The 17717-nt window shown below is 39.7% G+C and overlaps 1 protein-coding gene across 7 annotated transcripts in view; it reads right to left on the bottom strand.

Moving 5' to 3' along the window:
- Positions 1–1768: 1768 nt before the first annotated feature.
- The window catches only part of prpsap2 (phosphoribosyl pyrophosphate synthetase-associated protein 2), a 44195-nt gene continuing 28246 nt past the window's right edge, over positions 1769–17717 (bottom strand). For 6 of the 7 annotated variants that reach the window (XM_078418138.1, XM_078418140.1, XM_078418141.1 and 3 more), the window contains 6 exons: positions 15901–16016; positions 14829–14884; positions 14544–14692; positions 13741–13811; positions 11090–11236; positions 2724–10918 (listed from right to left, as the gene is read on the bottom strand). In XM_078418138.1, the coding sequence (XP_078274264.1) occupies positions 10760–10918; positions 11090–11236; positions 13741–13811; positions 14544–14692; positions 14829–14884; positions 15901–16016 (698 nt within the window). In that variant the 3' untranslated portion in view covers positions 2724–10759. Of the gene's footprint in view, positions 2089–2723; positions 10919–11089; positions 11237–13740; positions 13812–14543; positions 14693–14828; positions 14885–15900; positions 16017–17717 lie in introns of those variants that run through there. The other variant, XM_078418137.1, reaches the window with a different exon arrangement.

Genomic DNA, 17717 nt, shown 5'->3' with positions numbered 1-17717 from the left:
ATTAATCTCATCTGCCTGCACATAATCCATATCCCTCCATTCCCTGCCTATCCATGTACCTACCTATAACACCACAGTCACATAGTATTGATGGAGTTTCATAGCAGATAACTTTTTATTTCCCCAAGTCTTCTTTGCACTTGGAAGATTTTGAGATTTACCTGAACATGTTTTGCATCATTGGAATGGAATATACTACTTAAAGATTATTTATTGAGCAGTTTAATGGCAGATTATTCATCCCTATATCTGTCATGGAAGATATAATATTCACTAAATAATAACAAAATATTTAAATGGGGTTTGAACAAAAAAGATAATTTGCTGGAGTAATTCAGCAGGTCTGGCAGCATCTATGGAGAGCATGGATAGGCAACATTTCAGGCAGAAGTCTTCTTGATTACAACCATGCTGTTTGAGTACAACCATCTCCCCATCTTCCTTTAAGAAACTCCTCAAAATCTACCTTTGAGCACACACTCTGTCATCTGCAGCTTTGAATTTCATACATTAAAGCTCTTTTTACAAGACACCATTTGAATTTAATTTAAGTTAATTTTCAATGTCTCTTCTGGCTCATTCGTGATAAGAAACCAGTTTCTGGAGGTGACTGACAAAATTATGGAATACAACCCCCTTCAAAGATAATCACAAATGCACAGAAGTCACACGTTCCCAAACAGAAAGGGCTTTGCATAAAAGAACTGGGTGCTTTCAACCCAAGTTAAGTTTGGACTCGGGAAAGAACTGTCAAGTTGACAATTAAAAGGCCATTAGCGATATCAAATTGTTGCTCGTGGTTTGCATTTGAGAACCATCTTTGTTGTAGATCAGATCGAGATATTCAAGCAACAAATTCAAAGAACAGTTCCAAACCTTTTAAAAAAAAGATCCGATCAGTTTACTCATAAGATGATCAGATGGGAACTTTAAGTCAATGCACTGCGAACTACAAAGTGCTGGAGTAATAACTCGGTGGATCAGGAGGACAAAGATATGAACAACATTTCAGGTCAGGACCCTTCTTCAGCGTCATCCATCCACATCTTCCACAGATGCTGCTTGATCAGCACATCATGATCTACGCACTATTCCAGCATTTGCAGCTCCTTGCATCCCCACTAACTACAACCAGATTGATAGAATTGGACATTTAAAACAGTCTAAAAAATGGATCTAAAGGTCTGTTACAGAATACCACAATTTTACAATTTGTCAAATCAAGGGGGCAACATGGATTATTAAAAAAAATAAATTAATGTAGCTGAAAATTCTCATTTAGCATAGGTTACATGACGACAATGTTTAAACAAACCCCTAACTTGCTATTTAGTTTGGTTTAGAGTAACAACATGGAAACAGGCCCTTCAGCCCAAATAGTCAACACTGACCATTTATCACCCGTTTTACACTAGTTTTATGTTATCCCCCTTTCTTATTTCCTCCCTATATACTCAGGTGAATTAACAGAGGCCAATTAACCTACAAGCCCATACGTCTTTTGGAAGTAGGAGGAAACGGAGCACACGGAGGAAACCCAAGGAGAACATGCTCCAGACAGCAACCGAGGTCGGGATCGAACCTGGGTCTCTGCCACTATGAGACGGCAGCCCAAAACCAGCTGCCCTACTGTGCTGCCCAATTTTCGCCATTGTGTGAAGGTTTCCAAAGAAACAATATGCAGTTCTAAAATAAACAGGAACACAGCAGACATAGCAGTTCAGTGATTTTCAACTTTTAATCAATTTTTAAACAATTCAGCTAAAATTCAAAAAGCAAAACAGTTATCAACATTCCATTAAAGCATGGCCCACTGGCTTTCGAAGCAACAATTAAAAAGTACACTAAACTTGATTTGCAACTTAAGTGCTTCTTCGTACACTGATAATGCAATTAATGTTAAGTATTTAAATTATAAATATGCAAACATTGTCCGTGGAACAGTTTAAAAAAAATAAATTACAGCATACATCTTTAGTTTTGGATTTTATCAAGAGTTTGGCGAGAGATCACTGTCCTTATACATCTGGAACTTGGCGATGATTTTGCACAAAGGCAAAATCTCTCTTCAGGCGGATTTTAGCAGTCCTAATAAAAAGAATATGAACAACCTCAATTTGTTTTTCAGCAGAGAGTCCCATTGCAAATTGTCAATGAAAATAAAACATTCAACAGTAATTTCTCCTCAAATGTTATGTCATGATTTTTTAACATTACGCAACAAATAGCAATCACATTGTTGAGATTGTGGTGTGTGCGCACAAAAATATTTCAGAGTACGTGCAGCTAAGATTCAAACCCCTTGAATTAACGACCTTCACCCTTGGTGCTAACTATAGAGCTCCTGCAATAATGGTTCAGCAAGTCCTTCAAACCTGCTGTCCTAACCAACACATCTAGAAACATTTAGACAGGTACATGGATAAGATAAGTTTAGACAGATATGGGCCAAACACAGGCAGGTGGAACTAATGTAGATGGGACATGCTGGTCAGTGTGGGCAAGTTGGGTCAAAGGGCCCGTTTCCACACTGTATGACACTATGACTATGACATCCAATTCAAACACAAAATGCAGTAGCATTAGGAGAAATTTGTATCTCCAAACTAAACACTATGCTGGAGTAACTCAGCAGATCAGTCGCCATCCCTGGAGAACATGAATAGGTGACGTTTCGGGTCGGGGCCCTTCTTCAGACTGACTTTTTTTTGGGGGGGGGGGGGGGGGAGAGAGAGAAAGAGGAAGAAAGCTGGAAGCGAGGAGAGGCAGGTCAACAGATGAGGAAGGTTTTTGACAGGCAGATTTGGGAACAAAAGCCAGAGATTAAAAAAAGCAAGAGGAAAAGTATGAGACAGATGGATTGTCAATTGAGGTGCCAGAAGAAGGAATGTGGGGAGGAGGGGGGAAAGGAGAGAAATAGGTGCACGTCTGTCTGGGGCATAGGGGAAGGGAGAAAGGAGGGGTTGGGGGAAACTACCTTTAGATTGACACATTTAGATCTAATCAAATAGTGTTGCACATTGAAAAAAGCCCCCCCTATGGCCTAGTACATTATCTTTGACAAATTTGAAAAAAAGATATCAAGAGGGGAGGTGACAGACATGTATGAGAGTAAATAAATTACAGGATGCAGGAAGGCGAGTGACCAGATCAACACAGGAACATCAGCCTACAATCTCCATGCTAGACACGATGCAAAGTTAAACTAATCTCCTTCGCTTGCATGTATATAACATAGAATCGTACAGCACAAGGAGGAATGGGACTGACTGGGATGCTTTAGACTTGAGATACGGAGTGGAAACAGGCCCTTCAGATCACCAGCAATCACCCTGTACACTAACACTATCCGACACATTAGGGACAATTTACAGGTCAATTAACTTACAAATCTGTACGTCTTTGAAGTATGGGATGACCACCCGGAGAAAACCCATACAGTCACAGGGAGAACGTACAAACTCCGCAAAGACAGCACATGTAGTCAGGATCGAACTGGGGTCTCTGGCGCTGTAAAGCACCAACTCCACCGCCGTGGCTGCCCGTGCTTCATTAGAGACTACCACAAACCTAATGTCCTTTATTTGTATCATAAGCATATGACAAAATAAGTCCTAGTGATTAACAGGTTATTCAAATACACTGGGTGCACAATTATAAAAATTATTCAGGCTTTACCATATAGCTTCAATATTCAATACGATGCTTTGTGATCATTTTTAAAGATCACAGCAATATAATGACTGGACAACTGTTGCAAGAAGAATGCTGGGTAAACATGATATACAACCAAGATTTTGTGTCTGACAAAGATGACGAAGCTTTGATTCAATTAAAAGTCCAAGGAAACATTCAGGTTTGGGATGCTCAAGGAGAGACAAGAGGCAACTTTAGCATAATCACTGGAGCCTGCTCTTCAGCACTCTCAACTCTCATGCACACAAAATGTATACCTGCCTAAATGGTCATTTGACCATAAATCTGAAAATCTTCAGGTTCGAAGACACTTCAAAAGACGGCAAATTCAATCTATACAGACTATAGTGACACTGCAATTGTTTAGTCTGTTACATGTTGTATTAACATAGAAAATGTTATCTTGTGCAGTAATTGCAACCTAATTTTTTGAAATATAAAGTTTCTTTCCAGAGTGGAAACAGGCCCTTCAGCCCACCAAGTCTGCGCCAATCAACCATCAGCTATACACCAGTTCTATGTTGTCCAAGTTTCGCACTCTGCACACTTGGACATTTTATAGAAGCCAATTAACCTACAAACCTGCACGTCTTTGGGATGTGGGAAGAAACCAGAGCGCCTGGAGAAAACCCATGTTGTCACAGGGAGAAAATACAAACTCTACAGACATCACCCGTAGTCAGGATCAAACCTGGGTCTCTGGCACTGTGAGGCAGCAACTCTACCGCTGCACCACTGTGCTGCCCTAAAGGAGTGCTATTTTCTATGCTTAATTCTATACTTAAAACTCAAATTCAGGTTGCATTCACAGAAATCATAAAGCATAAAATGTGGAAAGAAAAAAAATCTAATAAAATAGAGTAGCTACTCATGATACAATGTTTAAAACAGACCAAAATACTTCAAAATGAAGACAAAATAATATTGACAGTGACTAACAGATAATATTCAGTCAAACAAAGCAAAATATTTCTTCCAAATTTAAGTTAGAACACAAAGTATTGGATTTAACATTCTCTTGAATATTAATGGTGTTCATATGCACCTGCATGGCACTTAAGGGCCAGACACCTGTAAGTTTTGACCTTTACATGAAGTAATAGTTCGTGCACCGTTAAATTCCAGAATAAAATCAGAAATCGGGCAAGAGTCACCCCATATCCACAAGGATGCAAACCTGAGAACAAGTAATACAAATCCAAGTAACCTGAGAATTCAATTTCCAATTTTACAAGGCAGAGACTTAAGTTTCATCAGTGTTCATTTTGATACAAGACGATTTTTATTTACAGAATGAGGACATTTCAAATAACCTTTTAAAAGTACTAAATTTTATTCCTTGGCCTTCGATCCTGGCTTCGTCCAGGCTTCTGGATACTTGACCAGTGGGTTCACCACTCTTACTGTACCCGCATGGTACTGCTTGTTATGAGTGGAATAGCAGTAAAGAAAGCAGCACGTACATATTCTCATTCACTACCTGGAACTAGTTTCACTTGAAAAACAGACATTTTCATAGCTATGAACAGCTTGAGATCGATTCCGCCTGGGAATATCCTGGTTAATTGGAAGATGAAGGAGATTTCTTACTAATGAAGAAGGACACAAAATGTTGGAGCATCTCGGGTCAGGCAGCATCGTTGGAGAAAAGGAATAGGTGATGATTTGGGTCGGAATCCTTGTTCAGAGGTTTCGCCAGAGATGCTGCCTGTCCTGCTGAGTTACTCCAGCATTTTGTGTCTATCTTTGGTATAAACCAGCATCTGTAGTTCTTCCTAAGAATTTCTTACTAACGATGCAGTTGGTTAAAAATTCCCGTAGCCAGCAATTCCCATAAGATGCTGCCTTTTCTATCTGGTTAAATATATATTTTTTAAAAGGCGATTCTTCTTGGGTAGTCCCTCAGGATCAAGGATGACTTACCTCCACATCAATTCTGAGAAGTGGAAGATGCCCAAGTTATTTTTAATGTGGTGTTGACGCATCCCAACAGACACTCCATAGACTTGAAAGCGTGAGATCATGGTCCAGAGGCAAGGAGACAATTGAAAATCAGGCTCTATTGCATAGACTGTACCTCGGAACACGTGACAACAATGACAATAAATCCACCAGTAACCCAAATGTGCTCCAGCCTATTTTGTAAAAGTAACAACTGCTAATCCCAAATGTTCCATATGATGGTGCTGTTACCTCGTGAAGAATGGGATAAGAATTCCAAATAACCTTTCTTCCAGAAATATGCTGTAGCCTCTCAGCCTGTGACCACAAGAGATTAATAGAGATGTTACAGGTAACTATGCATCTATTCATTCAAGGTTTATGGCTGACTTCAAATTTCATATTCCATCGCAAAATTAACTTGAGAGTGACAAGTGAATAGATAAGGTAGATGTGCAGACTTTTGCCCAGAATGGGGGAAATCAAGAAACAGAGGACTTGGGTTTAAGGAGGGGAAAGATTTAACAGGAACCCAAGGGGCATTTTTTTCCCCATAGAGGGTGGTGGGTATATGGAACAAGCTGACAGGGAGGTAGGTATTCGAGGCTGGTAACTTAATAATACTTAAAATACATTTGGACAGATACATGGATAGGAAAGGTTTAGAGAGATATGGGCCTAACTCAGGCAGGTGGGATTAATACAGATGGGGCATCTTTGTCAGCATGGGCAAGTTGGGCCAAAGGCCCTGTATCCATGGTGTATGACTCTATTGCAGGGTAATCCAGGGTTTAAAGAGCCATTAGATGGGTATACCTGAAGTGAATCCTTATTTTCCTTTCGAGTACATCTATCGTTTTGAAGGAACACTAGTTTGATATTGGGACTGCAACATAGAGTTTTAATGCACAGCTATATGCACAAGTTGATTTCTGACAAATTTTCTTCATAATTGTAATCAAGCCAACCTTGCTATCTTTTCAACAGCAATGCCCATTTATTCTTTCCAAACTAAACAGTCAAATCCTAATAAATGGAAAAGTAAATAGTGGAAACTAGCGTTGCAGCCCCTGGAATTTAAATGATATAAAGTTTGATTAGATTGAATGTAATTAAGGTGCAGTAACAATACAGCCAAATTTCCATTAGTTGGAAAGTGTATCACTGGCAAGCATGCATGTAGTTTGCATGCAGAGTGTGGTTACAATTTGGAACTCACCTTGCAATTGATGCTGGGTCAATTATTAATTTCAGTCAAAGGGTATCGGCATTTTCCCGATATACCTTGATATCTGGAATTCCAGTCACAGATCAAATGGTGTTGAATAGTGGTGCAAACTCAAGGGGCAAAATGATAAATTCCTGCCCTTTTGACCCTTTTATAGAAGCATTATACAGGCCCTGGTAGCCTGGCACTTCCTCTAATCTTGACAAAATTACGAGAGCACCCTTGAAATCCCCCTGGCAGTTCACACCAAAATGTGGAGCTTAGGCCAGGTGAGGCTGTCGATCTTGACCTCATCAGGATATCCGCGCTGATTGGCGAGTCAAGTTTGCCCCATGGCCAGTGCTCTGGAACTCCAGCCCGGCGGGAGCCGGTAGATCTGTTCCCTTAGAAGACTACCGCGGCCGATCGGCGGGTTGAATTTGCCGCTTGTGGCCAAGGCTCTGGAATTCGAGCAGATCTGATCCCATAGCTGACTTCCATGGCCGGCTTTGCAGGCCAGTATCGCGGTCCCCTAAGGTCAGGTAATATAACAAGACTCTGGAATCAAGGATGTCAGAAAATTAGTGGGCTGTGTAAACATTGTTTATGGACCAATTTAAAAAAATATCCGGGTTAATTATGGAGACACAAGGAACTGCAGATGTTGGTTTACAAAAGGACAGTGCTGGAGTAAGTCTCCAGAGACGCTGCCTGACCCGCTGAGTTGCTCAAGAAGTGGGTCTTTCCAGGTTGGTTATACAAGGTAAATGACTGCATACAAAGATGTAACGAAGACCCTTACATGTGTGAATAAATGTTTTTGTGCTTTTGCACGTTAGTTAAAAATCAAATTGCTACTTGTTAATACATCAGTACTTGCACTCAAGTTTCATAAAAGTAATTTTTTGCAGTATCAGCATCTCCACGTCAGTAGGATGGTAGAGTCCAGTCGTTATTTAGCACCAAAGTGTTCCACGAGGCGCAAAAATAAAGGTTTATACTGTTACGTCTCAGCTCTCCATCAAGGAGAAGACAGACAGACGCATGGAGGCATCTCCACGAACAGAAAATAGAATTCTCCAGCACTGGAGTGCAAACTTGTCTTTGTTCAAACATTTACCATTCACATCCCGTTTTGTCTGATTTAGTCAATGAATGGTACCTACCCCAAGAGAACACACAAACATTGGCTCAGTATTGAACTACTCAGGATCCACAGCTGAGAGTACCAGGTCCTTTCTACACAAGGTCCAATTCAGTTTCCCACCAAGATCTAGGCCAAAGTTGTATAATGACCACAGACTCTCAACCGGCATAAACTATTCATCGCATTTGGGAACAGTTGGTGCCAGAAAGGTGAAGGAAGAAGAGAGAAACATTACCCCTCTGCAGTACTATTGCGCAGCCTTACAACTTTCAAGTAGGGCTTTAATTTTGGGTTCCAAGGTGGTTAACAAGAACAAGGTGTCATTAAGTAATCACATCATATTGTAGAGAAACCAAGATCCTTTTTTGTCACAGTTTCGTATTGTTCTATTGATGCGGAACGGCAATGTTCATATGAATTTTTAATTTACATTTTGTCCTACGGTTACAGGCTATATGTGAAGGCAACACCACACCCAGCTCCTCATGTTTATATTTGCATACAAGCGATTCCTCTCCAGACCACGGTCTTTCTGTACAACACAAGCATAGGATTTATAGGTTCAATCACAGCTCATTAACACATTGACTAGAAAGCCATTAATTGGTAATCAGTGGGCAAACAATATTAACCCCCTCTTTAAATGCTGACCATATATTCATATAATTAGCAATTCCTTCGCAATGGTTAATTGCACTGGGTAAATAATGGTCTTAACATGCAGGAGGATGAGGGGTGATCTGATAGAGGTGTTGAAAATCATGAGAGGAATAGATCGGGTAGATACACAGCGTCTCTTGCCCAGAGTAAAGGAATCAAGAATCAGAGGATGTAGGTTTAAGTTGAGGGGGGGGAAAAGATTTAATAGGAACCTGAGGGGCAACTTTTTGACACAAAGGGTGGTGGGTGTATGGAACGAGCTGACGGAGGAGGTAGTGGAGGCAGGCACTATCTAAACGTTCAAGAGGCATTTAGACAGGTACATGGATAGGACAGATTTAGAGGCATATATGCTATACGATTCTATGAAGATAACTGGTGCATGCCCAAAGCTATCCAGCTCAAATCACAACTGTGAAGAACCACTTTTGTTATTTTATCATCTTACTTGATCCCCGCAGGGAAAGATGCAACATGATCAACGAAGGTGTAAGTTACATTGCCAGCTCACATTGACAAGGTTATCCGATCTAAATTATCAACTAATGACACGAGGCAACATAACAAACAGTAACCCATTATCAAAAGTAAGCAAAGATATGCAAGACTGTGGTTCCCAAGTTAAGTACTCTGTTCCCAAGTTAAGATGTGAACTAGAATCTATTTTTATTTGAACAGACTACAGAAGGGCTCTTAAATCACAAATACAAGCTAAGTTTAAATTATTTTAAAATAGCTTACGGGCCTTGCAAATTGAAGAGCTTACTGCATGTCTCCTGTTTGAGCGAAGATAGATACAAAATGCTGGAGTAACTTAGCAGGACAGGCAGCATCTCTGGAGAAGGAATGGGTGACATTGCGGGTTGAAATCCTTCTTCAGTCAGACTACCTCTTTTCCTAGTTCCAATGAAAAGTCAAACTGAAACGCCTGATTCCCCACTCCTCAGATGCTGCCCGATCTCCTGATTATTACGTGTCTTTTCTTTCCTGCATATCCCCTCTTTCTACCCACCCCCCGAAAATTTACTTTTTTTTTGCTTTGTTTTTCAGTAACAAACCTCTGCTGCAATAAACATTTAAAAGCTTCAGAAACAACCAAGAGGGTAATGCCTCCACATGTTATGGATTTTGTGCAAAGCCAATCATTAAGCCTGTAGGTTCAGTAGTATTTTATTGTCACATGTACCGAGGTACAGTGAAATTCCTTTTCTGCATACATTGCAGCTGGGTCAAATCAGCAGATAATAACATTATAATTTTTCTTAGCGTCTTCATGTTCGCAATGATTGAAACTGCCAGCCAGTTCCCCAGTCACTACTATTCAATATATTATTTACATGATTCTTTGGTTATTGTCCATAGGATCTGGTTCTCATGTTCTACAAACCTAAGCAAATCATCTAACTTGAGGACAATTCTCCTTTCGAATAAAAACAAAATGGGAATTACAACCAAATCATCTTAGGGGATTGTTTTATTAAAATAGCTTTTAAATTAGATTTCAGAAATGGGCCAAATGCCACGTGGAACAATCCAATTTTATTCCTTATACAGAAAATAAATATCAAATAATTCAAACTACCCAACTAATTCACCAAACGCAACTTTGATACGTTGACTTTTAAAAATTTCAGTTCATAAACATTCGAAATAACTCATTCATATAGCATCTTTCAATGTCTTGGGATTTTCAAAAGCGCTTTAAAACTAAAAGTACTTTTTAAGTAGTCACTGGAGCAACAGTAGAAATTATTACAATCCAGATTGGCTATTTCAGATGGTTATGTTTCCTGTGCTGCCACGTCAGCTTGGAGCAGGTAATCTTCAAGAGCAATTTTAAGACTGTGATGGGTAAATCATAGCACAATACTCCTAAATACACAAGCAACTAAAACAATGAGGGAATTTAGTCTTACTTAGCTTTTACAAAATATTTCAGATTTCTTTGCTAAGCAGTTTCAGCATCGTTCAGCATCGTTTCCCAAAAATTCACTTTACAAATGTTGACCTCTTTTCGTAGAAAATTATGATTTTGTACCAGCGAATCACGATACCTTTCCAGCAAGTTAAGTAAAGGTAGACCTCGATGGCCCTTAGGGAACACCATTTCAATCATCCATACCAATATTTTGGAATAGATAAGACATTGATTCACCATTGTGGATTCTTCGAATAGCCTCAGACAAGATCATGCTGATGTCAACGGTCTTTATTTTATGGCATTGGAGCTTCTGTAACTCGTGTGGGATGGTGTTGGTTACTACCACCTGTGGATGAGAAATGTCCATGATTAACAGGAACCTGCAAGGGCCAGGTTTATGACAAGAATTTACGTGTGCACAACATCTGAAAAAAACAAATCAGTCACAGATGGGAATGGCTATTTTTAAACGCTTTTTAAAACATTCATAAATACCATGAGAAAAAAAATCAGTTACCTCATCAATTGATGATTCCTCTATTAATCTGGGCGCATCTGAAGACAAAAGACCATGGGTTGCCATAACGTAGATTTTGTAAGCGCCCCTCTCCTTCAATGTATCTGCAGCTGCTAAAAAGCTATCAACGTCGTCAATTATGTCATCCTGTCAAGTAAAAAACAACCAAAAGATCCCTCAGCAATAACAAATTTACAGAAATATCTTTTAACATTATGGGAATAAATCAGATTTATGGTGCAGAACAATGACTTCATTTAAAGTCCTACATGCGAGGGAGGAGCAATGGAACAAGATGTAACATGGTTTGCAATTTAATAGCCCTTGAAACTTGTACTCGCTGGAATTTGTACTCGGCTTGTACTCGCTGGAATTTAGAAGATTGAGGGGGGATCTTATAGAAACTTACAAAATTCTTAAGGGGTTGGACAGGGTAGATGCAGGAAGATTGTTCCCAATGTTGGGGAAGTCCAGAACAAGGGGTCACAGTTTAAGGATAAGGGGGAAGTCGTTTAGGACTGAGATGAGAATGTTTTTTTTCACATAGAGAGTGGTGAATCTGTGGAATTCTCTGCCACAGAGGGTAGTTGAGGCCAGTTCATTGGCTATATTTAAGAGGGAGTTAGATGTAGCCCTTGTGGCTAAAGGGATCAGGGGGTATGGAGAGAAGGCAGGTACGGGATACTGAGTTGGATGATCAGCCATGATCATATTGAATGGCGGTGCAGGCTCGAAGGGCCGAATGGCCTACTCCTGCACCTATTTTCTATGTTTCTATGAAACAATCCTACATAACTGCAAACCTAACACAGAGCCAGTTTAGTGTCCCTCCAGAGATAGACACAAAATGCTAGAGTAACACAGCGGGACAGGCAGCATCTCTGCATTCACCATTGTGGATTCTCTGGAGAGAAGGAATGGGTGACGTTTCGCCTCGATCTAAAACATCACCCATTCCTTCTCTCCAGGGATACTGCCTGTCACGCCGAGTTACTCTAGCATTTTGTGTTTTTCTTCAGTTTAAACCAGCATCTGCAGTTTCTTCCTACACATTAATGTCCCTCCAGCCATAGGAGCCACCAGATTCAAAGATCTAAAGTATGACAGTGAATAATGTCACCAAAACACAATCCAGTCAGAAACATTACAATATGCACACTCGTTCAACATTCTGATTTTCCAAGAACTGGTCTATTTTATTACCATGGCACAATAAACAAGAATTTCCCATCAATTTCAATGGCCTCCCAGTGTGACTAGCAGCCTGTGTTCTTATACACTGACAGTGGTGTCCAATTACTGTGGGCACGCTCCATCCACTATAACCAAAATCAGTTATAAAGAAGTCCATAATAACGAGGGTTTACTGTATGATATTGGATTGTGTTGCAAGGCAAATTAAAAGTAGGTCTGAGTATTAAGAGGGCTGGCACCAAAATCCCATGGTTGCCAGATTATCAGTTTTACTATCATACATTGAAATACGGGGTCTAAGCCAAAGTATGCTTTACTTCATGGCACTGGTTTTCAGATATTAGGATCGTGACAAATTATCACACAAAAGCAGCTGTTAAATGAAAGTTGTAACATTAACATTCTTTATGGCAGGCAAGAATCTAAGGAACCAAACTGTTCATCAATTGGTACCATTACAGAGTGCACAATGGTTACTTTTTAGATAGAAGACTATTTACAAACTAGACAATAGATTACGACTTAATAAGACCCGACTCACCAGTTTACTGGTTCAATGCAATTATGAGGTTTTTTTGTACCCATATCTCCAAAAGACATCACAGTTCAATAAAATGATCTATTCTTACACTCTTGTACTTGGGTATGATTGTGCTCATCTATAGGCAACAAACGAATATCACTGTACCAGTGGTATGAACATCGACTTCTCCAACTTTAGATAGTTCCTCTGTCCCTCTCTTCCCCTCCCCCTTCCCAGATCTCCCTCTATCTTCCTGTCTCCACCTATATCCTTCCTTTGTCCCGCCCCCCCTGACATCAGTCTGAAGCAGGATCTCGACCCGAAACGTCACCCATTCCTTCTCTCCTGAGATGCTGCCTGACCTGCTGAGTTACTCCAGCATTTTGTGAATTAATATGTTGAGTTACACTGCACTAATATTTTTTTAAATAACCTGCTTAAATATTCAAATTCTTTTCTTGGTCCACTTTGTACTTGTACTGTTTCAATTATACGTGTGTAATTTCCAAACTAAAATTCCCCACATTACACTAGATTTGTGTTACGCTTAATGTCAGGATAATGTTAAAACTGAAGTATCAAAGCGTGTACCAACTGCATAAAACATGTTTAACCTGCCATTAAATTGTTTGGAAATTCCAATGATTCAGCATTTGGCTCACCGAAGCCCCTGGATCCCACACTCCCTTTAAACTCGCCAGTGTCACTGGAAATTTAAAGTACTTTAAAGGCAAGTCTTTAGCAGGAACAGGCCAGCGGATGCTGGGTTATCTGCATTTTATTCTACAAAAGAGTGAATGATTGGACCATCTTGTATTTCCAAAAGCAAATCTCAAAAAGCAAACATTTTCCCATATGAATATTTCCCCACAATATGATAAATATGTGACACATAATTTTGAATAAACTTGAGATGTAGGAAACAACAACATACCACAATAATAGCTATCCTTCCTCCAACTTCTCCAACAACTGTGATTGGAGGTTTTTCCTTTGGAATTGCCACTAAAGGGAAAAAGTCAATGATTATATGTACTTCAGTATACAAGCTAGTTGCAAACATATGCAATCTATTCATACCAAAGAAACTCACTGCCGATTATTGGACATAGGGGAGTACATTTAGAATGAAATAATATTATAGATACGAAAACAATCAAGGCGACGTCAATGCCTTTAATTTGTTACATTCAATCAACTCCATTTTATAAATATATGACCTGATCACCTCATCTTACAAATCAGAACAATTTAGAAGATTATAAGGCTCTTATTTGGAACAATGTTTCATGAATATGGATTATTATTTACATTAAATAATGGGCCCAGCTTCTTAAGAGACACAAAATGCTGGAGTAACTCAGTGGGTCAAGCAGAATCTCGGGAGAACATAATTGCACTTACAAGAAAATAAAATCAAAGTTAATTATAACTAAAAATGTTTTAACATCTCTTGCTGGCCATGATCTGTCCTGCCTCCCCTCTTATCCAGCTTTCCTTCCTCCCTCCTCCTCCCCCACCCCCCCCCCCCCCTCCAGACTGAAGAAGGGCTCCAACCCAAAACATCACCTATCCATGTTTTCCAGAGATGCTGCCTGACCCAATGAGTTACCCCAGCATTTGCTGCTTTTCTTTGGTATAAACCAGCACTTGGTCCTTATTATTACATTACGATTAATATAGTTGCTGAATATGCCTCAACTCTGAGCATCCAGTTGAAGGACAGTGTAAACATACTAGGAAGTTCCAGACTGGGATGTATGGCTGCTGCATTTTTCACCGTGGGCGGTGAATGCCGACCATCTACCAAATCCGAATCTGCATCTTGCACTTCACCGTGAATCACTGCGATTCCTAGACGCAACCGCTCAGCAAAAGACTGCGCTCTGAAATAAAACAAATAACCTTCATGGAACAAAACCTCAACAGCAATGTTTTTTTTAAAAACATTACACCGCTGTGGGAGTGTGTCTGCTTTAAGCAGAATGTATCCAAGATCTAAAAGATAATCAAAGCACAGACCTTTTGGCAGATGCGGGTGACTTTGCAACTATCACTGCATTCCTGTAGTCAGGGATCTGTATCATAAAGAAGCACAGCGGAATCAGGTCATTATTCCTCAACAATTCGATGCATATTATCAACATTATTCCATACATTTTTTACCAAATTATATTACAATTTTAAAACCAGCAACTAGATTGAAGTTATGAATAACGTTGATGTTATTTCCTTGTAAGTGCAATTAACAAGAAATGAAACCAACATATCCATTAATGCCCAAAATAAGCATTAGTTCCTTGTACTTCTATTGCACTATGCAAATTTGAAAGCCAGCATTGTTGTTAAGCGATGCTAGAAATAAAGCTTTAGCGCTCAAATCATTGCTCAGCGTGAGGGATTTCAAAATTCACACTATAATCCAATAATGCTAATCTACATTTCATATTGAAAATAATCTCATAAACCATAACACTGAAAAACTATCTTTGCAGTTAAATCGCTTTCTCAGCAAGTTCCTCTCTCTCATTTCCATTTAGTCACAGATCCAATACTTTGAACAATCAGTGCTCAAAATAGACTAGCTGGGAATGTGCATACACACAGTACAACCCATCCCCAACTTTATTTTAACCTTGTGTTAATAAAACTCGTGCATCTTGGAAAATAGGCTTAAAGTTACAGCTGCCAAGCAATAAATTATACCAGCCAATGCTACAAAGTAAAACATTTAATAATTGAGTAATGCTGCTCTTTTTAGTTGTCAAACTACACTGAAATCCAACTTTTAAAGTAGCACCAATCCTAAATTAAACCACTGCCATCACACTGCTGTTATTTGATGCGGTACAAGTTAACTCTCAACGTCAAATAGCACGAGTGCCCATAAATCCGTACTAGTAAGCGGTGCCAAATAATGTATAAGGGTAAAACAAATTCAGAAGCCTCCATATTATTTCATGAATCAAAAATTGAGGCAAATAAAGGAAGTCCAGTAGTGATAGATTATAGATACTTTTGTAGACAGCTACCAATGGCTGCTTCTCGTCCCTGAAAACAGTGCATTATCAGTCAGTAACTCCATTAACCTCACCTCTTCCTGAATGTATTGTAACAGGAATGGGGACGCTCGTAGATTATCAACTGGAATATTGAAAAATCCCTGGATTTCTTTCTGATGCAAATCCATTGTAATCAGGTGAGTCAAGCCTGAGGAGAGTGTGGAAATGAATACAAATCTGCAACAGCAGCTTAAGTCTTTATGCACAGTGTCCTAGCAGCAGTAATCAAACCACACAAGGAAAAGAAAGATAGTAAACCAGGCCATTCACACATTTATTTTTTCCGTTTGCCTCTAAGATACAGCTTCCATTTTCTGAATGCATTTCATTCTTTAAGGTGAGATGACCTTCACCAAGAATAGAAAGTGCCTGGGCATTAGTGCACTCAGAACAAATGTAGAATATCAGGTTGATTAACAAGCTCAGTCCAAATGATTCAAAGATCAGTGGTAACACCAAATGGACTTAATTCAGCACAAGACAGATGTGGGGTATCCAAGCAATAGCTTTCAGAAAGTAATTGTATTCTCCCTGCGTGGTCAGGATTGCTTGTTCAATACCCCTAGTCCTTGCTCATCTATTGGTATTCCAGAAATTATGTTTTAAACCCCCTGGTATTCGGGAATATCACCACCATGACAGAAAAGCCTAACTCCGATTGAAAGTGATTAAGCTATCAGACTCAAAGTTTGCTTGGATAATATTCATAAAAATAGTCGGCAACTGCTTGCTCAGGATGCAGCCTGCACATCTTTATCGTATTATTTTGGAAAATATGGCATTGTGTTTCGTTACTGGATTGTATATTGCCAAGAGATCAGGAAATAAAAGCTCAACAATCCCAAAGCAGTTGAGGAACCTGCATTCAATTCACTATGATCTGAGATTTTAAAATGTTGTCGAAACTACCTGGGCCAAACTACCAAACTGTCTTAAAACCCATCTTTACTTTGATGTAGACACGAAAAGCTGGAATAACTCAGCGGGACAGGCAGCATCTCTGGAGAGGACTGGGTGACGTTTTGGGTCGAGATCCTTCTTCAGACCAGTTAGTTTAGAGAGACAACATGGAGAACAGGCCGCTTGACCAACCAAATTTGTGCCGACCAGCTGTACCCAACACACTAGGGACAATTTACAGAAGCCAATTAACCTACAAACCTGCACGTCTTTGGAATGTGGGAGGAAACCAGAGCAACCAGTGAAAACCCACATGGTCACAGGGAGAATGTACAAACTCTGTACAGACAGTACGTAGTCAAGATCGAACCCAGTCTCTAGGCTTTGAGGCAGCAACTCTACCACTGTATCACCCTGTCCTTTGGAGAGGAAATCTACCAAACTTACTGATTGACTCATTTGATATTTCAGTCTCACGGCTGTGTACTGATGTACACAGTGTACAGTGTAATGGCCCAGCAAACCATTCAACTTCAGTGCAATGAATTCCGGCCTTGCCAACCCTACCCACACGCAGTTAAAGTTATTTATCCCAACCGTTGAATTGTAACTGGACAAAGTTGTCAACTATGAAGAACGAAAATTGATTTGGAAAATAAATGTTTGGTTGGTGTTGTGAGGTGGCTTTGTTTCTACAAAGGTATCAGCCTTTCGCCAGTTTACAACATTCCAGAGCTAGTCCGAGATTCCCATGCAATGCAACCTTCCTCTGGTTCATTTCAGTTTGTAGATCTCTTAGACAGAGGTCAACTTAAAAATCATATCACCGGCCTTTCCTTCCTTTTTGTACTTTCCATAGCTCAAGGATTTAAACACATAATAAAATTGCATCTGTAAATTTTGTACATCAAGTATTTTACATTGATGTGTCTCCAGCATCTCCCACTCT

The sequence above is a fragment of the Rhinoraja longicauda genome, chromosome 21, assembly GCF_053455715.1.
Source record: "Rhinoraja longicauda isolate Sanriku21f chromosome 21, sRhiLon1.1, whole genome shotgun sequence".
NCBI lineage: Eukaryota > Metazoa > Chordata > Chondrichthyes > Rajiformes > Arhynchobatidae > Rhinoraja > Rhinoraja longicauda.
This window is presented reverse-complemented; position numbering and strand designations above follow the sequence as displayed.